Source organism: Topomyia yanbarensis, chromosome 1 (assembly GCF_030247195.1).
Source record: "Topomyia yanbarensis strain Yona2022 chromosome 1, ASM3024719v1, whole genome shotgun sequence".
Lineage (NCBI taxonomy): Eukaryota > Metazoa > Arthropoda > Insecta > Diptera > Culicidae > Topomyia > Topomyia yanbarensis.
Genome location: NC_080670.1, coordinates 6270652 through 6295855, shown reverse-complemented (window position 1 = coordinate 6295855; position 25204 = coordinate 6270652). Strand labels below are relative to the sequence as shown.

General features: G+C 41.9%; 1 protein-coding gene across 1 annotated transcript; it reads left to right on the top strand.

Annotated features, from left to right (window-relative positions):
- Positions 1 to 6120: 6120 nt before the first annotated feature.
- Positions 6121 to 7103, top strand: LOC131676718 (TP53-regulated inhibitor of apoptosis 1-like). Its single transcript, XM_058955987.1, has 2 exons — positions 6121 to 6386; positions 6560 to 7103. The coding sequence occupies exons 1-2, from the start codon at positions 6240 to 6242 to the stop codon at positions 6671 to 6673; spliced, it is 261 nt and encodes an 86-aa protein (XP_058811970.1). The 5' UTR covers positions 6121 to 6239; the 3' UTR covers positions 6674 to 7103.
- Positions 7104 to 25204: the final 18101 nt, after the last annotated feature.

The window sequence follows — 25204 nt, the reverse complement described above, 5'->3', positions numbered from 1 at the left end:
GATGCGATGATACACTCTAGAATTAATTTAATGTTTTTATCAGTATAATAAAAAGACGTCATTCGACTCCGCCAAAAGTATAATACAAAGTTATGATATTCGATTCTTCGCAACGGGTTCTTACGAACCGACTTGGCTGTGTGTATGTAGCACAATTTGCGAATTTTATTCACCGTCAAATCCATTTAGCTGATTAGTTGACAACAATAAAATCGAACAGAAAAATTATCCTATTTATTGCATTTGCCTCTGTCATTCTATCCGGTAGCTGCCTCCGCCACGAACCGGAAGGAAGAAAAAAACCCAAACCAAACATTCAGCGACGCAATTTATTCCGCACGATAAATCCTACAATCGCAATAAATTTCCATACAGAGCAATTACCAGAGCCATCCGCCGACTCTGGGTAGCTACACCTACACCAACTCCCACGCAAGCAACCAGAAGCTACTACAGATGGGTGTAGTAGATATCCTGATCCGAGTGGAAATAATGCTTTCGCCCGGCTTACGAATCGTCACGAATTCCTTCACCGGAGCGTGACCACAAGCTCCGTTCGAGTTTACCGTAGATCTTCCTCCCTCCACGGCGCGCATTTAGCTATAGCGTTCTATTATTAACAAGCTTGCAAGTATTTGCCGGTGATCGAACCGAACTGTATAGGATATTGTGTCCAATGCTTAATCTGGTGTGTTGTGCATAATTGAACGAAGAGTTGATCTTGTTGGTTGGTACATACCGAGCTGACCAGTCTCACCTCTTTCCTCCTCAAATAAGTCCAACACGCGTATTTGCGAGGGTAAATCTACTATCACCCTGTGATGCAATGTTGTCTGTAACAAAACTTTTTCGAGGAATCAAGCTTGGAAGTTTTCGCAGATTTTGAGGGAGCTTTTGACAACTTGTCTTTTAAATCCTTTGTGGAAGCAGTGCAAGATCAGAAAGTATCACGAACTGGAAACACGCCATCCTTAGCAACCGAAATATTCATTCTTCGCTTGGACTAGCGGAGAGTTTCTGAGGATGTCCTCAAGGTGGTGTGCTGTCACCACTTTGATGGAATCTTGTCGCCGGTAACTTATTAAGGGAACCTGAATTGAATTTCCAACATATGGTTTCGTTGTTGACCAAAATTTGACATGTTCTGACCGCAAGGAAGCATTATGGGAACCTTACTGTTTACAGCGTTTTTTAAGGTGCTGAGGTGCTGTATGTTGTTCGGTGTGAACTAGTTCACACTGATGATTTGAAGCTGCAGTTTCATTATTCGTTGATTGTTCTCGTGTTAAGAAATATCAATCGATAGCCTACTTTTCCTATGTTAGTTCGATTTATTGGAATTGCAAAATCGAAACAGAACCTTTCACCCCACCCCAGTACACTGAGCGGCTGGTACGACGATTAAACGTAAAATGACGATTTTTTTCTTATTGTCCTTGGTTTATACGTGTGTCGCAGTTAATTGGATGACAAAGGGCAGTCCTAGTAACGCTCGCTTGGTCGAATTGTGCGGACCAATCATGGCGCAGATAAATGGTGCTTTCACATAATCCATTATTGCCGTAATTTTAAGTAGTCGTACATTTTACGGAATTAGTTACAAAATTGTTTCACCTAATAATAACAACTTCTAGACGACGTGGCATGCTTACTACGAGGTTTTAAAGATAACTCTGGTCAATTGATTCTCATGTCGTTTGTAAAGCATCGAAGAGAAGATTTTTGATGGTAACGTTGGTTTTATACAATTTTGAATTTAGTATAGACCATAAATTTACTTTCGGATTCAAGTCAAGGAACTGTGGAGCCTTTCCAACAGTTTTATGCAACATCCACGAAAAAAAAGTTTGGGTTCTGCGGACTGCAAATTTCGGATCCTTGTCTTGTTGGAACAAAGTCACTTTCGAGCCCAATCTTCTGTAAGGATGCTTCCAAATTTTCGAATAGGATGTCAATGTATTTGTCTGCAGCCATTATCCCATTGATTTTAACCAATTCTCCAACTCCTGACCACGAAAAACATCCTCACATCATTATGTTACCACCTCCGCCATCCGTTTTTTTTCCAATGTTTTATGCGAAAATTCCTCATCTGGTTTTCCCCTTACTCTCGATCGATGCTTGGTTTCCAATATCTCGAACTTGCTTTCACCAGACCAAAGAACCTTCTTCCAGAAAGCAACGGGTGTATCCACATGTTCTTTCGCGAATTCCAGTCATTTGATTCTATTTGTTTTATCGATAAATGGTCGTTGCGCTGCAAAATTGTTCTTAAGTCCTTCTTCCTGCAATCGTAGACGAATTGTTCTTGTAGATATGTTTACAGACAAATTTTATTTGGTAGCACGGCTGGTTGTTTTTTTTTAAATTGTAACTTCTCTCACTTTTACGAGTAGCTGAGTAACTTACTCTAAACTCTGTGCTATTTCTCTACGTGAGAGATCTTTCTCGTCATTTTTTACAATGAAATTTCGCACTTGTCAAGAAATTTTCATGTTTCCGATACTTTCAATGTTCGATGCAATGACGACTTCAAAGGTATGACGTTTGTATTGGTGTATTGGTTTCATTCATAACAGATGCGTTAATCCATTCCATGTAGTCTTTGTAAACCTACAGATTGTTTTCCAAATGTACGCAATTTATTTTTTGCAAATTTCCGATATAGGCGAGAGCAAGAGTTGGTAATTTTTTCAGAGCTTTGATTTGATTTCGATTTGAAAGGGGGTGGTCAGTAGACATCGATAATTGATGATTGACACCACTTTGAAATTTAAGATAACTACTTCAGTCATGAAACGTCCTCTATTCTAAGAATACGAAGTCTATCGAAAAGGAATGTAGTACCACGGCTTTGCTTTTTTCCTTGAATCATATCCAGTTATGTACTCCAGTTATTAAATTACATATTTCAACATACAGTTACGGGCAAAACAATAATGATGTGACAATGAGCGTTTCTAACTTTGTGGCGTGAACAGCAATGGGATACAAATTAATTTCACATTTTAACAGGGATGCCTCAAGAACCACGCGACATAAAAATTGGACCACTTCCGTTAACTGATCAGAATTTCGTTATTTCCCTTTTTTACTGTTTAAATACTATTGTACGTATATTCAAGACACATGGAAGATTGCCTTAAAGCGTATTTTCAGTGAATATGGTGCAAGGTTATAGAGAAAAGGGGTCGAAGATGTCATTTTCAAAACAGATTTTGCTCAAAGAATTAGTGAAAGAAAAATAATCGCAGCGAGTGGATTCGAAAAAAATGACGGGAAATGATCATGATCAGCCGACGCAAAGGCTTAAAATGGTTGGATTTGATGGGAAACAATTGGTTCGAAATTCAGAAAATTCTGAATGATTGAGAGTGCTTTCTCTTGGTACGGAGTTGGTTCAATGTGCCGGATCAAAGGTCCAATATTTTTATGCTAATTTTTTTCTTCCATTTGCTGAGAGTAAAAAGTCTTGTACCGTTTTTGCGTCTCTCACGGATACCAAGCGTTATGAATGCTAGAGCGGAAAATAGTTATTGCCGCAACCAACCAACATTTGAGCCTCCGGAAGCTGATCAATTATGCTGCAAAATGCAGACTTTAAACTATCGGCACTTTTGCGCCATCCACTGTATTGCAGTGGATGTGCCGATAGCGTTTTATGCCCGGACTCGCTTCCCAGGGTAGGTTCAATGGAGACTCGCACAAAATGGTGTCGGTGCAGCAACTTTAAAAGAAACGCGGCGGATCCGCAGTGGAAATATTCGCCGGAATTCGCAATACCGTTTCCAATAGGCACAGCTCAGAGATAATCTAAAAAAAAAACAGCAGAAGTAAAAAGACTTACCAAATGCACTGTCCTCCGTCTCGCAAACGACGCACAATCAATCTTCTCCGCGGTTTGGACAAATGGCTGTTCCGTAAGCCTTTCTACCCTCTAGATTGCTTCTAGTCACTTTGCCACTCGCGGAGCGCGATCGAAAATTCGCGTTATTTCACGTTATATACGCAAGATACAAAGCGGGAAAACTTCACTTCCACCAACTTTTACACCGTAACACCGCGCACAACTTCGCAACTTCTTTTGCGACTACTTCTGCCAATCAGGACTTGCTCGCTCGACGACAAAATGGATAAGAGACCGCCAACTTTCTTTTGGGCGCCCAGGAAAACCTCACAGTCATCTCTCCGTCGGGATTGTACTTACCATACGCGTTACGGATAACAGCATATACGTCAGTATTACTGTCATCCCTTAGAGAAGGATTTCGGTACATCTAGCTTATCAATTTACTTAGCTGCGTTTAGTAAAACTTTTCTGAGACTTATGTGCCTATGTTCATTCGGTACTTTGGATTATCCTAGAACATTTCAACTGCTAATTTATCGCACCAAGAGCGAACCGCGACAGTCTATGAAGCGTCAGATTATGCAAGATAATGAACCGAAGAATACCGCCCGCGCAGTTAAAAAGTGGTTGGAAGACCATCAATTTTTCGATTCCTAATCAAAATAAAAACTTGTAATAGCTTGTTAAAAAACAATCGAACAAGCTTTTTATTAGAATGAGTAGTGCTGAAATCAGGTTTTCAAATGTGACACTTATTATTAGTAATGCAAAGTATGGGCTGTCAATCTCTGTAAAATAATAGCATAATATTTCACCAATTCGGGCAAAAGCATTACATCAGGTATAACGACATTTCAAGAATACCCTACATGTAGGTCTAAAGCAGATAATAGGGTGCGTTGAAATGTTTATTGATTACTTGGGAATTAATTGGTAAGCGGAAGTAGCCATCTTGGATTTCAAAAATGGCTTAATCATCAATTGTCCGCTGACCACCCCCTTTCAAAGGCCGTCCATATTGATAATGGTGGTCACTGTTTTGTGGTTAAGGGAGTCGCCATTTTAGATTTCAAAATAACGTTAAACATCAACGGTTAAACAACCAAATACCAACGCAGCTGAAAAAGTCGATTTATGAAATTAATTCAAATTATTTAAAATTTCATTCACTTTCAAAAATTATTTTTTATAGTTCATAGCGAATTTATCGGTTCATATTAAAAAAAAGAAAATATTTTCCAAGGATCTCATAAATCGCAAGCAATCGCAAAAAAATCGTTTCTAAAATTTTCCAGCTACGTCACATTAGCCAGCATCTGCAACCATCAGTATGATTATTACCGCTAGCGTAATAGTCTTCCCAGTGCAATGTGTGAGCTCTTGACAGCAACAGTTAGCAAGCGGATGGCATACAAATGCATTCGTTTAATCCTTTTGTTTTTTTATTATATTTTATAATCCGCAACAATAAGCTTCGCGTAACACTCATGTCGTGAACGTAACAGCAGTTTGTTTCTTTTTGTGGTCTGCCATTTTCGCGGCGCAAATTGGGTTTTCCGGATTATGCTCTAGACGGGCTGATCATGTCCCTCCTTATGATATAAGTTGGCTGGTTTGTGTAAGAAATTCATTAAAAAGTCTACGTCAATTATATATGCTTCACATAACTCCGCATAAAGAAAATAAATTCCGTTACCACCATGCTGCAGCCCAAAGAGAATAGGGAAAGAGACGAAGAGTGAAAATCAGTCAAAACAGCAACACTCCCTTTATGATCATTTCAACACTAGAATTTTGGCAACCGCTTCCACAGGCAGCACTTTAAATGACTCCTATTATATTTTGAAAGCAAACCGTATGTCGATCGTTGGATTTGTTTATCAAACGATGCGCTTTTCGAAACAAAGAGATGAAATAATTCTAAAGCTTGTTTTTACTCATACATATACTCTAGAATGCACCTCACAATCACGATTGAACCAAATTCTGACGAAAATTGAAATTTCTTTTTTAATAGATGTACAATACTTATCTCCTCCAGCTCAGGCATGAGTAATGTTTATTTACATTGCATGATTGGTCTGCTCAATAAGGTATTTTTGGCTTCACACTATTCGTCTCTTTCCCTATTCTCTTTGCTGCAGCCATATGAGCCATATACACTTGAACAACCGCACCATGCTGCCATCGCTGACATGCGCACGAATCCCGCCCAGCCTCTGACAACATTGTATACCACAGCACGGGCGGGCAAATGTGACAGCGCATATACGGGACGAAAGCAAAAAGCAAAACAAAACACACTCGCAAAGATTACGGTGCGTTCCGCTCGTATGGAAGACAGAATTTGAACCGTAAATTTTACCCGATTGAATATACAAACAAAACCATGAATAGCATTGGTGATAATTGTACCGAGTTGAAAAAGAAGTACGACACCTGCTTCAACCAGTGGTTCTCGGAGCGGTTCCTCAAGGGAGAAAAGGACGATTCCATGTGTTCGCCGCTGTTCAAAGTTTACCAGCAGTGTGTGAAGGTAAGTGATGCAACATTTTGGTAAAGTTACTGGAGTAATGTCACATTTTAACCGTCCCAACTGATCAATTAAGTTCCAGTTATATCACCGGTTTATATCGAAAGATGGAACAAACAGCTGTTTACCAGTGCCACCAGATTCTCACGTTCCAATCACTGTTCCCCTTTTTTCAGGATGCAATGAAGGCCCAGAAGATTGAGTTCAAAGAAATCGAAAGTGACGTACTGGGAACGGACAGGGAGCAGAAAGTTCCGCCAAAAGCTGCAGGCGGTAGCAGCAGCAGCTGACCCTAGATCGGCGAAAGTTCGCCGAAATAGTTACCGAAACATACCAATCAAACAATTCCGCTGCGCGGTGATGGGATGTTCCAGCTGTCGTGGGCAACTTTTACAAGCAAACAAGTGTGATATTAGATGTTGGCTTGTTTTTGTGGCGGAGCTGGCGTTTTTTTAACCCGAGAATCGAATAATTTCGAAGCAGCAGCAAGGGTGCGATTTGACCTATTCCTCTAGTCGACAGCTACTATCAACTATCATGATAATGTTCAAAGCAGTTTAATTTTTAGATGAACGGTGTTTTTTACGTTTTGAGAATAAAACCGATCGTTTTATTATTTGGAGTTATTCGACGTAAGGAATTTGCCCTTAAGTAACCGATTGTTTAGATAGTTCTATCTAGTTTTGCGGGGTACTATAATAAAAGTGGTATTTGTTGTAACCATCAACTTTTATTGTCTTATACGTATCACATTTCTGAAGGGGGAAAATTCGATAGTAACCTGTTTCGCAGATACACCTTTTTACGCCAAAAGTAGCGACACTTTTGATATTTCCAATGTTCATTCATGTTGCGTAAATCTATGTTGCAACTATTTGGCAACACTTCAATTATTTTCGAGCAAAAAGTGAAAATGATCTCCAACTATTTACCAACTTTATGTTATGCTGGGCTCGACGGATTTGCATTCAATTAAATTTTCGCTACAGGACAGAAAAAATCTATCGGAGCTGGAATAATCGGTCAGATTTTTTTTTGATAGGGAAACATTTACATTCAATCTATAAATAATCTGACATCGATAATAACAATATTATTGCAATGGTTTCATATATCGCAACGATATGAAAAATTGATCCTGCCTCCTCGAAACAATACCTGTGGTACTGCACAGATATGGAAGCTTTTTGCTACTGGACTCGTCAGCAGTTTTTGCTGCAAATTAAATTTTCTGCGCTTGAAACGAATATTGCGTTCGGAAAAATTCCTGAACAAAAGAAGGAGGACTGTGATTAAATTGTGATATTTTCGATAGCCTAACAAGCAACTTCAACTCGCCTCCGAAGCGAAATTGGATAGTTGCTGACGTCCAAACGAGTAATTGTTTTTTTTTTCTACCGCATCCAGTGATCCATACTAGCCTACTCAGTTGATGATGAATGTTTAGTGACATTGTTCTGTATCGGTTGCTGTCTCTCGGTTGGATGAATAAAACAAATAATTTCAATTCAATTACCACCATAACAAAATATGCTTGAACCAGTTTTTCGCATACGCACAACAAAAAACGATTCGATTTTTATGACCATCGTCAGGAGCCGACCTCGACCGTTGGCACTGCTTAAAAACATCATAAGCCCACTTCAAGTTATCGAAATCGCCCCTCAAGTGCTAATCAAATAAAGCAAACGATAGGAAAATCAGCCCATAAAAGCTCAATGCCCATTAATTGGCTCTCGACTCGATTAGGCCGGTTGGAAGCAACCAAAAAGAAAAGGAAGCAACGCCTCCAGACAGGCATCGACAGCCACGCAAATGGCCGCTTTATAAACCATTTAAAAGATTATCGTCGGTGTTAAGCTAAAACAACAACAACTTTCGCGTTATTGTCGTGTTCGTTTCCGGAGACGAAGACCGTGGAGAAGGATAGGAAATTAGAAACTGGCCCCGGGAAGGAACATTTTTGAACTTCAGCGTCGTTAAATATGTATGATGAACTAGCCCCTGCTATCACTACCCATCGCATTGACCCCGGCAGGGTCACTTGCTACTCCGAACCGAACAGGTACCGTCGATCGAAGGAACCTTTTTCCAAACGGATGGAAGGAGGAAATGGGACCGTGGTCGCCGCCAGCGTTATCATGATGATCCACAGTATCGCAGATTTTATCGTTCCCCCAAGCATTCCCCAGCTCTTCGGAATGCTGCGCTTAATTTGAATATAAAGCACAACAAGCTCGTTACAGCGAAACGAGCTGGATTGAGGGTATCGTATTATTTTAAATGTAATCTGTGCAGAGACGCACGGTTTCGATGCTATTGAATTTAGATAATGTTTAAGATTTGTTGATTCGTACTACGTGGACAAATGGTTTCCAGATATTAGATTCACCATGTGGGTTGTAATTTTGAGCTTGAGAAATTTGTCGAAACCCCTATTCGAACATTACAATTCTTCCCAATCCTGATTTTAGAGCAAATCTCAATTTCCAATAGTCTCAATTCTACTTATGAATCTAACCTCAATCTCCATCTCAGTCTCTGCTTCTGCCGCCGACTCATTCCTCGTCTCACTTTGTGACTCAGTGTCAGTCTGTCTCAGTCACGCCCTTAATCTCAATTGAGGTCATCTTCACTTTTCGTCTTAGTTCCAGTTCGAATCCCGGTCTCTGACTTCTATGCATTAGTCCCAGTCTCAAACTCTGAATCCTAGTTCCAACCTCTGTCGCTGGCTTTTTCTGTTGCTTGCTTTGAATCAGTCTTAGCCCCAATTTAAATTTCAGTGTTAGCATCAATGTTAGTCTTAGTCTCAGTCCCCGTACCAGTCCCAGTCGTCCCAATCCCAGTCGTCCCAGTCCCTGTCGTCCCAGTCCCTGTCGTCCCAGTCCCAGTCGTCCCAGTCCCAGTCGTCCCGGTCCCAGTCGTCCCAGTCCCAGTCGTCCCAGTCCCAGTCGTCCCAGTCCCAGTCGTCCCGGTCCCAGTCGTCCCAGTCCCAGTCGTCCTAGTCCCAGTCGTCCCAGTCCCAGTCCTAGTCGTCCCAGTCGTTCCAGTCTCAGTCCCCGTACCAGTCCCTGTGCCAGTTCCCGTACCAGTGCCAGTCCCCGTACCAGTCCCAGTTCTAGTCCCCGTCCGACTCAAGTCCCAGTCCCCGTCCTACGTCCACCGCTAGGTTCGGGTCGTAGTCCAGCGAACGGAACGTCAGGCTCTACCGGAATCCCTACCAGATTTCTCGAGAGTAGACTAGATCCACCGTCGGGGATTAGAACAAGTAGACCACATCGAACAGCTAGCAGTGAGTCGTTGGTGCTCCAATGAACCGAAAGCTACGCTTCACCCAGAATCGCTGGACAGATCTTAGCACCTACTGGCTGGCCCGTTGAATAGGCTAGGTCCACCGCCGAAGACTACATCGAATAGATCGGGAAGAAGCGGGGAGCTAAATGGCTCACGGAAACGATCATCGGTATCGGGAGAAACTTACCACCTTACCAACTTACCACAATAGGGTAGATTCACCGCCATTGACTATCCGAATATATCGGGATAAAAATGGAAGCTAATTGCCCCGGGCAAACAGACATCGGTATCGAGAGAAATTCCGCCGTCGGGGAGCTCTCAGCCGGAGTAGGGTACTTTCACTGTCGGACAATATTCGAGTAGATCTCGATAGAACTGGAAGCTTAATGGCTGAAGAAAGCAAATCGGGAGAAATTCCTCTATCGCAGATCTCTCAGTCGGAGTATGGTGAGTTCACAGCCGGTGACTATCCGAAGAAATTGTGATAAGGCTGGGCGCTGAACGACTCACGGCAACATGAGCTAAATGGCTCATGGAATCAGCAGCTAAACGACTCAGCTAAACGAAAAGCGAGAGAAGAGTCGAGAGTTAAATGCCTCAAACGTTGCGCCATGTCATGGATCAAGTGAGGCTCCGAGATAGCTGCAGAAAACTCGTGAGCAAAAGAAAGTGCTTCGATAAAATTACAATTCAATGGGAAGAAGCGCGAAAAAAGAGCAAGGAGTGTTTTTAGTGATTAGGCACCGCTTTTGAAGCTTTTAAATATAACTATAAAAAAGTCCCAGTGCAAATCACAGTCCAAGTGTCAGTCCCTATCATCGTCGCAGAAGCATCCCAAACCCCAGTATCGGTATCATTCTCAATCCCAATATATGACTTTTTCTCTGTTCCAGTCTCAGTTTCAGTGTTAGTTTCAAAATCAGTCTCAACCCCGGGTAATATTGTTCAAAATACCTCCTGAAGAGCCTTTCGTCTGTTTTACAAAAAACTAACCCGTATATTAACCAATTTGAGAATGGAAAAAATGAAAACATCAGTTGTTTTCCGTCCCGTTCTGCTACTGGGTAAGAGAGCAGGCATCAACTGAGCTACAAGAGAAACAGAAGCAGATGTACTTGATCAAAAAAGTGAAAAAAAAAATTAAGCTGATCTATATAAAAACGTTAAAAAACGTTTTTAATACTACTGTGAATAAGAAATGGCATTTTGATTATGTCACATTTTATAATTTAACTTAAAAAAATTTCAAATGAGTCTTACCATAATATATTCTGGTTCATTTTGACATGTTTCCTAACACAGTATCCTCCTCTCAAACTAATCTGCATCACAGAGCCTACTAAGCCTGTCTGATAGATAGAGGGGGGCTAGAAACCCCAATCATCTGATGCCGGCTTGGAACAACCTAACCTCATCATTATCATAATCAAAAGATAATACTAATAAAGTTTGCGTTTGCGGATGCGTCCAGCTGGAATGGCTGGTGATACTGGTGATAATCCCCATCGACTCTAGAAACCGTGTGCTTCGTGCGGGGGGAAAAATGGAGGGGGTCAATTGCGAAAATCAAAATTCAAATGTGCGAGCAAATATTTGCAATCAATATTCGCCCCAAAGGGGTTCGGTGGCCGGTGGTGGACTGTACGCGACCGTTGGCGATTATCTGCAATATTTCGCGTGTTTATTTAGTTTCGATGCTAAATTTTTAGCCAAGCGTTGTAGTATATGTACAGTGGCGGACAATAGATTCGAGTTCTTTTTTTTCATTCGTAAAATATCAACCTCTTTGGATGTAAATCAATTATTGTTTTGCCATAATTCTCAATAAGGAGAAAATAGGTTGAAACTAATTTTTGCATAGAAACAATGCCTATAACTTGCTGTAAGATAGTTAACGTTTCGACTTTGTCTCATCAGTATATGGTAGCCAACTTGATTACCACAGATACGTTCAAGGTGGAAAGAAATACGAGACATCACCGTGGCTAGTCGCATGCTTTTGACACTTGACGCAGTAGCGTAGATTTATTTATATTTAAAATTTAGAAAATAATAATCTATTATATACAGCCACAAACCATAATCTTCTCTCCTCCATAAATATTCAGAATTTTAGGAATATCGACCTCATTGTTTCCTTTCAAATTCCAACCATGTGAACCTTCATCGCATCCTAGGACGGGATCTTTTTTTATTTTTTCTTTTGTTTATTTGACACGACTCAATGCGTTAGCATAACTGAGCCGTGGGTCTTTTTTTTAATTTTTACAATATGTGAAAAATAAAACCGGGTCTTGTTGACGCAGCTTGCTGCTGCGTGTTGAGATCCTCTCCCTTGGCGGTGAAACATTAGCTGCGTTGTCTGCCGCAACTTGAGGGTCATTTAATCCGCTTTCTCTCGCTCGGGTTCGTTCACGTCCATGTCGTCATCGGTAGTGCATTCATGTTGCTCACGGTCGGATATTCTTATTTGTTTTTTGTGCTTACGGGTCGCTATTGTAGATCGGTCTTCTTCGGCAACTTATTATTTTTTGGTGATTTTGGATGTTGGTTTGGAAGTTTTTGATGTAATCGTTGTAATTTTGCTATTCGTAACGGTGGTAGGGTTGGTGGTATTAAGCCCGATCGTTGTTGAGTTAGTGTTCGCCAATCCACGATCCGCATACGTTGGTTTAACAACCGCTTGTGGTTTAGCATACGACGACTGTGTATCGGTCTTGGTCGTAACAGATGGACTTTCTTTAGCAGCTTTCGAGCAAGGTTTTCCGTGGTGTAGTGGTTGATCACAGAACTAACACGTAGTGCCATTGGTGCGTGACCAATGTTTGCTGATTAAATGTAGCACCTTGTGATTTGCATTGAATGGTCAGATGTGAGGGGACACATTCTCACCATACGAACTCTGTTGTGGTGACCTGGGAAGAAGTTTCTCCAAGTATCTTCCTTAGCGAAATTACTATTCCAACTAGCATAAAAAAAATTCTTGGATACTAGATGGAACGGTACTTAGGGTGACCATATCAGGCGAGTAAAAACACAGGACTGTCAAAAAACGACTGTGCCGTCTCAACAGCCTTTCGGCAATCCTGAATTGAGTGGATGAAATGAAATATTTCGAGATCATCTGTGCAGGAGCCGCGAGGAGTTTTCAATACTAAATACACGACATTGAAGTAAAGCAGAAACATTAACGGTTCCAAGTAGCTTCCCTGCGCTATACCTGGCAAGGGCAACCATTATCTCTCGATCTGTGAGCTATGATCGAAACAGCTGCAAAACCTACCGCTGATTGGAAATTTCTCAATTTTATCGATTGTTTTATGAAAACCGGTGGACAGGTTGGCATAAATAACATCAGTTCGAGCGTAACATTCAATACTCTCCGTTATGTAGGATGCTAAACTCGGCAGGTTAATCGCTGTTCAGCTCCCAGGCGTGCAGCCATGTTAATTGTGGATTAAGTACTTTTTATTTCGTTGATTTGACATGGCCCAATGCCGTAGCTTACCTGAGCCGTGGATCTTTTAATATTTACAATGTGCAAACAAAAGTAAATAAATCGAATTTCATTGTATATCTATCGGGTCTTGTGTACGCGATTTCTTACCTCGCGTACAAATCTTCTTTCTTGTTGTTCAGATCCATTAGCTGCACTTGCTGTTTCTTTGCGGATGACTTAATCCGCATTCTCTCGGTTTATGGCTCTTGTCCATACTGTCCTCGCTATTGATATTGTATGAATTGTTTGGGGACCTATGGGTCACGATCGTTTATCCGTGGTTTTTGTCATTTAGCTTATTGTCGATGATGCTGGCAGTTGATTGGGAAGTAAGTTCTGTTGTTCCAGCATTCGTTTGTTGTGATTTAACTGATATTGATAGATTGTGTGTTGGGTTTGCTTGCAGCTGATGTTGTTAGAGGTTTTTGTATATATGGTTTCCCGTAGTTTATCTTCTTGTTAGAGAGCTGGCATGTAAGGGTCTGTCCTTCATATGTGCACAGCGTGATTTGAGATTTGGTTACGCCTTCTATTTACGCATTACGAATGTGATAGAATTGGATGACGACGACTTCCGTAAGTTTGAGCTGCATTTGCACCTTTAATAACTGTTCCACTTCGAGAAAACTAGGGCGGATTGGGCAGTGTTTAAAATAGATGACCACACTATTGTACCGAAGATTGTTCAAGTTTTGCTGCTGAGTTTCAAACATCTTGAAACAAACAATCGATACCGCACCGATGAAAGTAATGGTGCTTTATTGTTCACACTGGCTTAGGACAACCGTTCTTTTTCTATTGCTTTGCTTGTTTGTAGCACTGGCACGGAAGATGTAGACAGTAGACTGTTCGTAGAAACATTCGTTGGATTCACTGCACTGTTAATAAGTCGAGTGATTTTAGTTTCCGATCCGATCGAAATGAAAAAGTAAACTAATTAGGTGCTGATATTGAGCCTGACCCTGGTGTCATTATCACCAGCTCGAGAGAGCGCTCAATGAAGTTATTCCACGATAGTTATCGATGTTTCGTTATTTTCTTTTTTATCGAACGGATTTTCAGTAAGACGAAAAAATGCTAAAATTTCTTCTCAGAGGTACCATAGTGATTTCTTCGGGTCCCGGATTGAAAGACGATTTAAGCCGAGAAGAAGCTCTGGTAAACATCGTTCCATCGACATTAATAGCGGCCAGAGATAGGACCACAAATGGAATCGGTTCGATTGGTTCTGTTGCTAAATTTCCTTACAAATGGACTCTAGCTCATTGATATGCTACGTTTCCATGTAAAACATCGGATGGTGCCATTGGGAGATTCGAGTGAATTAAGTTTTGTTTGTCGTACTCCGATTGATGATTACAATACTTTCAAGTCAGTTTGTCTTCACATCTCGCCCTAATCAGAAGCAAAAAATCGTCAGTTCTACCTAAAAATCAATCGGTGCCTATCGCACAAGCAGTCCATATAACAATAGCCTATACCTACTGTGCGATTTAGAGATGAGTGTCGGTGCCCAGCAAAAAGCAACCCAGCTTCGGTCGAACTGTGTTGCTGTTTTTTTTTTTTTATTCATTTCGTTTATTTGATAGGCACAAATGCGTTAGCTTGGCGGTGCCAAATTCTTTTGTTTTTACATTTTGTATATTTTAAAACTAGGAGGTTACAATGTTGAAATATTTTTTTAAAAAAGAAAAATTTTACAGCTATCTTAAGACTAGAAATAAGATTCTATATACAAGAGAGGGGGCGAAAGATTTTTTTTATGAAAAAATTTTAAAACAAGGAATTCAATAGTAATAATTTTTAGGAAATATTTACAGTTATCTTAAAACTAACAATATAGTTTGGTACACAAAAGGGGGAACAAATATTTATGAGAAAATTCGCAGGTGTTTTAAGACTAGGGATACAATTCTATTTACAAGATGGGGGACAATAGTTTTAACAAAGAGGTAAAATTACAACTATCTTAAAACTAGGAATACAGAATACAAATTTGAACTTTTTTAGCGGAGACTTATGCTTGGTCAAGATATTCAGAGGGGGGCTGTAGAAGCAGTTGTATCAAGGACAGGGGAGAGAAAGCGTAGATGGTGACCGGGAGAGAAGAGCAAAACTTGCAACTTTCACTCAAACGGGAGATCAGCGAAAGATTACCGCCTCAGTCTAGTAGGTCGGATTGGCGGATGGTATTCTTCGGACCCGCGGGGAATCCTTCAAAAGTCATCGGACCTTGAGTCGCTCTCGCTTCAGTTTCCGAAAAGAAAGGGGCTAAATTGGGATATTTGTCGTTTTTATGAAAGTATAAATAAGGAACATATAGGGGAAATCACGATTTGCCAGTATATCTCGGACTGGGACATTGGGTGGTCTACCTCGGGCCCGAAGGGAATCCTTTAACTGAGACCTGGCGTCCAAGTACCCGGCGCATACCCAGACAACGTGCTCGATGTCGTGATAGCCCTCGTCACAAGCGCACAGACTACTCTCCGCAAGCCCAATACGCCGCAGATGCGCATCCAAGGTGTAGTGGTTGGACATAAGTCGGGACATTACACGAATAAAATCCCGACCCACATCCATCCCCCTGAACCAAGGCTTCGTTGATACCTTTGGGATAATGGAATGTAGCCATCGTCCAAGTTCACCATTGCTCCACGAGGTTTGCCAACTGTTGAGTGTCCTCTGACGACAAATACTAAAAAATTCGTTGAAGCAGATTGGTCTTTCGTATATGTCACCATTTAATGCGCCCACCTTTGCTAATGAGTCGGCCTTTTCATTGCCCGGGATAGAGCAATGAGAGGGGACCCAAACAAAGGTAATTTGATAAGATTTTTCAGATAACGTACACAAGGACTCCCGTATCTTCCCCAGGAAATATGGGAATTGCTTTTTGGGCTTCATCGCACGAAGAGCCTCGATGGAGCTGAGGCTGTCCGAAATGATGAAGTAGTGATCTGTGGGCAGAGTGTCGATGATCCCAAGGGTGTACTGAATTGCAGCTAACTCTGCGACGTAAACTGAAGCGGGATCATTGAGCTTGAATGAAGCGGTGATAGTATTGTTGAAGATACCGAAGCCAGTGGACCCATCGAGATTTGATCCGTCAGTGTAGAACATTTTGTCACAGTCGACTTCTCGGAATTTATTATAAAATATATTGGGGATCACTTGCGGGCGTATATGGTCCGGGATTCCACGAATCTCTTCCTTCATGGATGTGTCGAAGAATACAGTAGAATCAGAAGTATCTAGGAAACGAACACGGCTGGGAGTATATGAAGAAGGATTAATGCTCTGTGCCATGTAGTCGAAGTACAAGGCCATAAATCGGGTTTGAGAATTAAGCTCGACGAGCCTCTCGAAGTTTTCAATCACCAACGGGTTCAGAATGTCGCATCGGATGAGCAATCGATATGAGAGTTCCCAAAATCGATTTTTTAGCGGAAGAACGCCCGCCAGCACTTCGAGACTCATCGTATGGGTCGAGTGCATGCAACCCAAGGCAATGCGCAAGCAACGATACTGGATTCTCTCCAGTTTGATGAAGTGTATGTTCGCAGCGGAGCGGAAACAGAAACACCCGTACTCCATCACCGACAATATCGTTGTTTGGTATAACCTGATCAGGTCTCCTGGGTGAGCACCCCACCATGTTCCAGTTATTGTTCGGAGAAAATTGATCCTTTGTTGGCATTTCTGTTTCAGATACCTAATGTGACATCCCCAGGTACCTTTAGAGTCGAACCAGACCCCGAGATATTTAAATGTGAAAACCTGGTTGATCGTTGCACCCATTAATAGAAGCTGGAGTTGCGCCGGCTCACGCTTCCTAGAAAAAACAACCAACTCAGTTTTCTCCGTGGAGAACTCAATACCCAGCTGAAGAGCCCAAGCAGACAAATTGTCCAAGGTATTTTGTAATGGTCCTTGCAAGTCGGCAGCTTTGGGCCCTGTAACAGAGACCACCCCGTCGTCTGCAAGTTGCCTTAGCGTGCATGAATTGGCAAGACAATCGTCAATGTCATTCACGTAGAAATTGTAGAGCAGGGGACTTAGACATGAGCCCTGGGGAAGACCCATGTAGCTAAATCGCGATGTTGTTAAATCGCCACGCGAAAAGTGCATGTGCTTTTCAGACAACAGGTTTAGCAAAAAGTTATTTAAAATTGGCGAAAGACCATGCTGGTGCAGCTTCTCTGACAGAATGTTGATAGAAACTGAGTCAAAAGCCCCCTTAATATCCAAGAAGACTGATGCCATCTGCTCTTTGTTAGCATAGGCCATTTGGATTTCTGTAGAAAGCAACGCAAGGCAATCGTTCGTCCCTTTGCCTTTGCGGAAGCCAAATTGTGTATCTGACAGTAAGCCATTTGCTTCAACCCAATTGTCGAGGCGAAACAAGATCATTTTCTCGAACAACTTCCGAATACAGGACAGCATTGCAATCGGCCGATACGAGTTGTGGTCGGAGGCTGGTTTTCCTGGTTTTTGGATGGCGATGACCTTCACTTGCCTCCATTCATAAGGGACAATGTTACCCTCAAGAAACTTGTTAAATAAATTCAACAAGCGCCTTTTTGCAGTGTCAGGTAGATTCTTCAGCAAGTTGAATTTAATTCTGTCTAACCCTGGGGCGTTATTGTTGCACGATAAGAGAGCAAGTGAGAACTCCACCATCGAAAACGATGTTTCGTTCGCGGTATCGTGAGGAGACGCGGCGCGGCACGTTTTCTGTACCGGGACAGAGTCCGGACAGATCTTCTTGGCGAAAGCGAATATCCAACGGTTTGAATATTCTACGTTCTCGTTGGTACTATTACGGTTACACATACGTCGAGCCGTACCCCAAAGAGTGCTCATCGCTGTTTCTCTCGTTAACCCGTCGACGAACCGGCGCCAATAACTGCGTTTTTTGGCTTTCATTAGACTCTTCATTCGCCTTTCTAACGACGCGTACTGTTGATAGCTAGCGGGTAACCCGTCTTCCCGGAAGGCCTTATATGCAGTGGACTTTTCCGCGTACAGCTCTGAGCACTCTTTATCCCACCACAGGGTGGGAGACCGTCCATGGGTATTCGCGCTGGGTACTGGTTTAGTCTGAGCTTGATTCGCACTGTCGAGAATCAAGCCAGCCAAAAACCTGTACTCTTCCTCCGGAGGAAGTTCTTGAGTGGATTCGATTTTAACGGATATCGCGGTCGCGTAACTCTTCCAATCAATGTTCCGTGTGAGGTCATATGAGACATTGATTGTTTCCGATGGTCTTGAACCGTTAGCAATTGAAATCACGATAGGCAAATGATCGCTACCGTGGGGATCAGGGATCACCTTCCACATGCAATCTAACTGTAGCGATGTCGAGCAAAGCGACAAATCCAAGGCGCTTGCGCGTGCTGGTGGTGTAGGAATCCGCGTCATTTCTCCCGTGTTTAAGATGGTCATGTTGAAATTATCGCAAAGATCTTGGATTAATGTTGATCTTTTATCATCATGAAGACAGCCCCATACCGTACCGTGCGAGTTAAAGTCTCCCAGAACTAGCCGCGGTGCCGGTAAGGATTCCGTGATATTACAAAGCGTTCGGTGCCCTACCGAGGCTCTAGGAGGAATGTAGATGGAAGCAATGCAAAGGTCTTTACCTTTGATTAAAACTTGACAAGCGACAATTTCAATGCCTGGTGTCGAAGGGAGGTTAATTCGGTTGAAAGAATAGCATTTTTTGATCCCCAAAAGTACTCCTCCAAAGGGGTTTTCTCGATCCAGACGAATTATATTAAAGTCGTGGAAGTTGAGATTTATATCGGAAGTTAACCAAGTTTCACATAATGCGAAAGCATCACATTTTAAACTATTTAGTAAAAATTTAAAGGAATCGATTTTCGGGAGGATACTTCTGCTGTTCCACTGTAGAACAGTGATCGAATCGGTGACCTCGTTCGATGACTTAGCCATCGAAGGATACGATCGCTGCAAGGAGGGTCCATTTAGTAGTCAACTGCTTCAAAAATGTTTGCACTATAGGGAGAAAATGTATCAGAAGGCTTTTAAGAGGATCAGTAACATTGAAAGCTGTGAAAATTAAGTCCACTATGTCAGAAAATTTCATTAGTCCGCTACTGGACTGAGTATCTGTTTGAAAAACGGGGACACTTGGGGTTTTGGATGTCCCTGGAAGTGGTGGGTACTCCTTGTTAGAATTAATATTTCCAAGTCCTGGAGCAAATTGCTTCGGCTTTTGTGCATCACTTCCGTTGGATTTATTGGTTGTAGATGGCGCACTCTGAGTGGACGACACCTTGGCACCCTTACGAGGCAATGTAGGGGAGGCTGGATTTCTCCTCTTCCTGGATTCCCCTGGGTTAACCAAAGATGTTCCCTCTCGTGGGTCGTCAGATTCTTGCTCAACGTTAGCCAAACCAGCATAGGGATTTTCGGACAGGACAGATGGCGAAGCATTCTTTAGCATTTCTGCATAAGAACGCCTTGAGCGTTCCTTAAGGGAGCGCTTAATTTTATCCCCGCGCTGCTTGTACGCAGGACATGATTTAAGAGCATGTGAAGGGCCCCCGCAGCAAATACACTTTTCAGTTTCTTTGTCGCAAGAGTCATCCTCATGCTCTCCTTCGCATTTGCCGCATCGTTTCTTATTTCCACAATATGTGGCTGTGTGGCCCAACTGCTTGCAATTGCTGCAGTTCATGACCCGCGGTACGAACAGGCGAACTGGTAGGCGAACTGGTAGGCGAACCTTGTCAAGGAGGATGTAGTTGGGAAGAGAGGACCCGGCGAATGTCACCCGAATCGAGCCTGATAGAGAGTAGGTAGTCTTACCTCCCTCGGTGTTTGCGGTATACAATTGTTTGCATTCTAAGATCTTAATCTGTTCAAGAGAGGGGTCCTTAAAGCAGCCAACCCCGTGCTCCAACAGTTCTTCGCATTTCAGGCCCGGTTCGGACACTACCCCATCGATTTCACAGGCCACACAAGGCACGTACGCTTTAAATTCCCGCGTAAAGCGCTCACAGCAAGCAATCGCGTTTGCCTGGCCGAGATCACTCACTAGAACACGTATCTTGTTCGCCCGAACACGTGTTATCTGAGTTACGGCCGGGTAATTAGCAGTCAGATCTCGAGAAAGTTTCAATATATTAACCGGTTTCTCTCCGGTCCGAAATATATACCACCCATGGCCCAGAGGAACCTTCTGGGTACTGCTTTATACGGGGAGCAATGCGAGTATTAGGGGGATCAGGGACTTCCATGATTACATCAGATGGTATTTCGCCCTCGGCCATTTAAGCACGAGGGCAGAGCGTTATATAAACGGGAATGTGTCTTATTATTTGATTACAAGGTAGAGTAAAAGTAGGGAAAAGGAAAGAAAGCAAACGAGGAAAAAAAATAAAGCAAAACTTATCTGCAAACAACGTCGATTGTTCCGCACCAGCGAAAACAATGTACTGGATTTACTGCCGGCACCAGCAGAATGGCAGCTAACGAACGAACAAAGGATGACCTTCAATCACTGAAATTTACACAACGAACACCACTGTGAAATATAACGATCCGTTCCGTTCAAAGGTTGGGAGACGTATGTGGTGTAGTGGTTGATCACAGAACTAACACGTAGTGCCATTGGTGCGTGACCAATGTTTGCTGATTAAATGTAGCACCTTGTGATTTGCATTGAATGGTCAGATATGAGGGGACACATTCTCACCATACGAACTCTGTTGTGGCGACCTGGGAAGAAGTTTCTCCAAGTATCTTCCTTAGCGAAATTACTATTCCAACTAGCATCAAAAAATTCTTGGATACTAGTTGGAACGGTATTTGGGGTGACCATAACAGGCGAGTAAAAACACAGGACTGTCAAAAAACGACTGTGCCGTCTCAATAGCCTTTCGGCAATCCTGAATTGAGTGGATGAAATGAAATATTTCGAGATCATCTGTGCAGGAGCCGCGAGGAGTTTGCAATACTAAATAGACGACATTGAAGTAAGGCAGAAATATTAACGGTTCCAAGTAGCTTCCCTGCGCTATACCTGGCAATGACAACCATTATCTCTCGATCTGTGAGCTATGATCGAAACAGCTGCAAAACCTACCGCTGATTGGAAATTTCTCAATTTTATCGATTGTTTTATGAAAACCGGTGGACAGGTTGGGGTAAATAACATCAGTTCGAGCGTAACATTCAATACTCTCCGTTATGTAGGATGCTAAACTCGGCAGGTTAATCGCTGTTCAGCTCCCAGGCGTGCAGCCATGTTAATTGTGGATTAAGTACTTTTTATTTCGTTGATTTGACATGGCCCAATGCCGTAGCTTACCTGAGCCGTGGATCTTTTAATATTTACAATGTACAAACAAACGTAAATAAATCGAATTTCATTGTATATCTATCGGGTCTTGTGTACGCGATTTCTTACCTCGCGTACAAATCTTCTTTCTTGTTGTTCAGATCCATTAGCTGTACTTGTTGTTTCTTTGCGGATGACTTAATCCGCATTCTCTCGGTTTATGGCTCTTGTCCATACTGTCCTCGCTATTGATATTGCATGAATTGTTTGGGGACCTATGGGTCACGATCGTTTATCCTTGGTTTTTGTCATTTAGCTTATTGTCGATGATGCTGGCAGTTGATTGGGAAGTAAGTTCTGTTGTTCCAGCATTCGTTTGTTGTGATTTAACTGATATTGATAGATTGTGTGTTGGGTTTGCTTGCAGCTGATGTTGTTAGAGGTTTTTGTATATATGGTTTCCCGTAGTTTATCTTCTTGTTAGAGAGCTGGCATGTAAGGGTCTGTCCTTCATATGTGCACAGCGTGATTTGAGATTTGGTTAAGCCTTCTATTTACGCAATACGAATGTGATAGAATTGGATGACGACGACTTCCGTAAGTTTGAGCTGCATTTGCACCTTTAATAACTGTTCCACTTCGAGAAAACTAGGGCGGATTGGGCAGTGTTTAAAATAGATGACCACACTATTGTACCGAAGATTGTTCAAGTTTTGCTGCTGAGTTTCAAACATCTTGAAATAAACAATCGATAACGCACCGATGAAAGTAATGGTGCTTTATTGTTCACACTGGCTTAGGACAACCGTTCTTTTTCTATTGCTTTGCTTGTTTGTAGCACTGGCACGGAAGATGTAGACAGTAGACTGTTCGTAGAAACATTCGTTGGATTCATTGCACTGTTAATAAGTCGAGTGATTTTAGTTTCCGATCCGATCGAAATGAAAAAGTAAACTAATTAGGTGCTGATATTGAGCCTGACCCTGGTGTCATTATCACCAGCTCGAGAGAGCGCTCAATGAAGTTATTCCACGATAGTTATCGATGTTTCGCTATTTTCTTTTTTATCGAACGGATTTTCAGTAAGACGAAAAAATGCTAAAATTTCTTCTCAGAGGTACCATAGTGATTTCTTCGGGTCCCGGGCTGAAAGACGATTTAAGCCGAGAAAAAGCTCTGGTAATCATCGTTCCATCGACATTAATAACGGCCAGAGATAGGACCACAAATGGAATCGGTTCGATTGGTTCTGTTGCTACATTTCCTTACAAATGGACTCTAGCTCATTGATATGCTACGTTTTCATGTAAAACATCGGATGGTGCCATTGGGAGATTCGAATGCATTAAATTTTGTTTGTCGTACTCCGATTGATGATTACAATACTTTCCAGTTATGGTTTTGATCGGTCGTAACTGCGATTTGGAGCAGAGTGAGTAAAGCGAAGACTTAGTAAATAGAAACATATTAGGCTTATAGGAGAAAAACCAGAACATGTGTTAGGAAACCAGGACGTATGGTCATACTAGGTATTGTCAGTTGACGTGACCATCCTGGATTGTGGTTTTCCGAGGGCATCCAATCACCTGGCTTCGATACACGAAAAGTAATAAAAACAAAAGCTTTCGATCTTCCTAGGAGACGAACAATAGCTTGCTGCGATTTTTCCTCTTTTGTCAATTTCTTTCAAATCCGATCCGTTTCCGTATAATGGAAATACACTACCATCAAATTATCAAATTCGCTGAAAATAGATACAGCTTTCAACAGTTTAACAGCCAAAAACAAGAAAATAGCGTAAAATTGATTTGATCACTAATCATTTTTAAGTCGATTTGTTTTGATGATTCGTCATTGCATCACATTCTTGACATATATAGTTGGTAACGCTGATTGGTAAGTCAACAACGGTGTCCACCGCTAGATGGCATAATCTTAATCAGGCCGCGGGGGTTGCTTGCTATCACATAGACATTTAATTACCCACAATAATCTAATTGTTTCGTTCGACACTGTGCTCATCGGTTCGGTATGTATATATATAATGATTGATGACCTCGACTGACAGTGGCACGTGTGTACCTGTTCATATAGACACAGATTCACGAACTCGCGATAATCCCAAACATGCCCGGATGGTGGTGGGGTTTCGCGAACCGTGCACGACGTGTGGGAGATTAGAGCGGGAGACAAAATATGTTCGACCTGCAGCAGTAGCAGCAGCTATTCGTTCATCGATTAGTATGTGTGTGCCGGGAATGTTCTGTAGCCGCCGGGCCAGAGAACCATGATTTACGACAGTTTGATAAATATTTTATGAACTGTAGATATCAATCATCGGGACACAATAATTCAACTGTCGGTTGCGCTGTTACTACAACGGGAACGGCGGAAAGGTTGGGGGGGAAAAAGTTAGCGTTCAAATCCCCGGCGCCAGCCAATCAGGGGAAAGGAAAGCTACAAAGAGTGTTCCACCTCTGGTCGAGTATCGCAGTACAAGGAGCATAATTGAGCTCGGAACACTGTGGTGAAGTATTTGAATATTTCCACCACTTGAGATTGAAATGGCGATGGCAGAGTATGTTGGGGGTAAAACGGATTAAAAAAAATTACGATCAATCGAAAAAGGAATGAAGATTCAAAAATTCAAATTAATGATCCTAAGTTATGGAAGAGTTGAAGATTCAATGGTGAAAAGATCCCGATGAGCCGAAAGAACCCAAAATCCAAATATTCAAGGATCTGTAGATCCAAAGATAAATATTTAAATAATCCAAGATCTAAAAATTAATTAAAAGTTTCAAATATGAACACATCCAATCATCTAATATTCTAAAGATCTGAAGATCTATCTAGTATTTGAACCTTTCCACTGTTTAATATTGAGATGAAGCTCCTGGGAAACTGGGTGTAAAACGCATTCGAATAATTATGAAAGGCGTCAAGGCAGCCCACCATGGTACTGATGAGACGAATCCTCGAAATATTAGCAAAATAATACACACTATCGTTTCAATAAACACAAACATAACACATTTTACCCCCCTCCGCCCACAGCTGCGTCCTGGGGTGCCTCTGCATTACTGCTCGTTATGAGCTGAGAAACCAGGTGATATCTCACTTTTGCTCGTCCGGATTTATTATCCTAATGAATGAATAATTAATTCCGGTTTTGTGATTTAATTCATCGAGCTCTCGAGTGGTGCACGTAGCACTCGGGTGTTCGGAGAGAGTCGCAAACTCCTTTCTTCTTAGCTACCAAGCTAGTTTCCAAGCTAGGACGTAACACGTCCAGTAGAGAGAGATAGAAAGGTACAGAATAGAAAAGTCGGTACCATCATCAATTTTAAACTTCTCCGGCAGTGAGATTGGCAGAGACAGCGTCGGTACGGGAATTACCTGGGACTGTGACTATTTGTGATTGAATATGGGAACTGCTAACCCGATTCCTATCTTTTGTTGAAAACTTTAATCACTCTTATTCAGAATTTAATTTTAGAAGGCATAAAAAATATTTTTCCCTGAAGAAAAAATCCTAGGTATATATCACTCATATCAGGCCTTGTTCTTGAATAATAACTGAGACTTTGAATTAATTTGACGCAATATTTGATGGAAAATAAAGTAGTTTTTTGAGAAATGCTTCTCGGAAGGGCTCCCTATCAGAATCATTCACTACAATTGCAGACGAAACGGAAAATATCACCCACCACA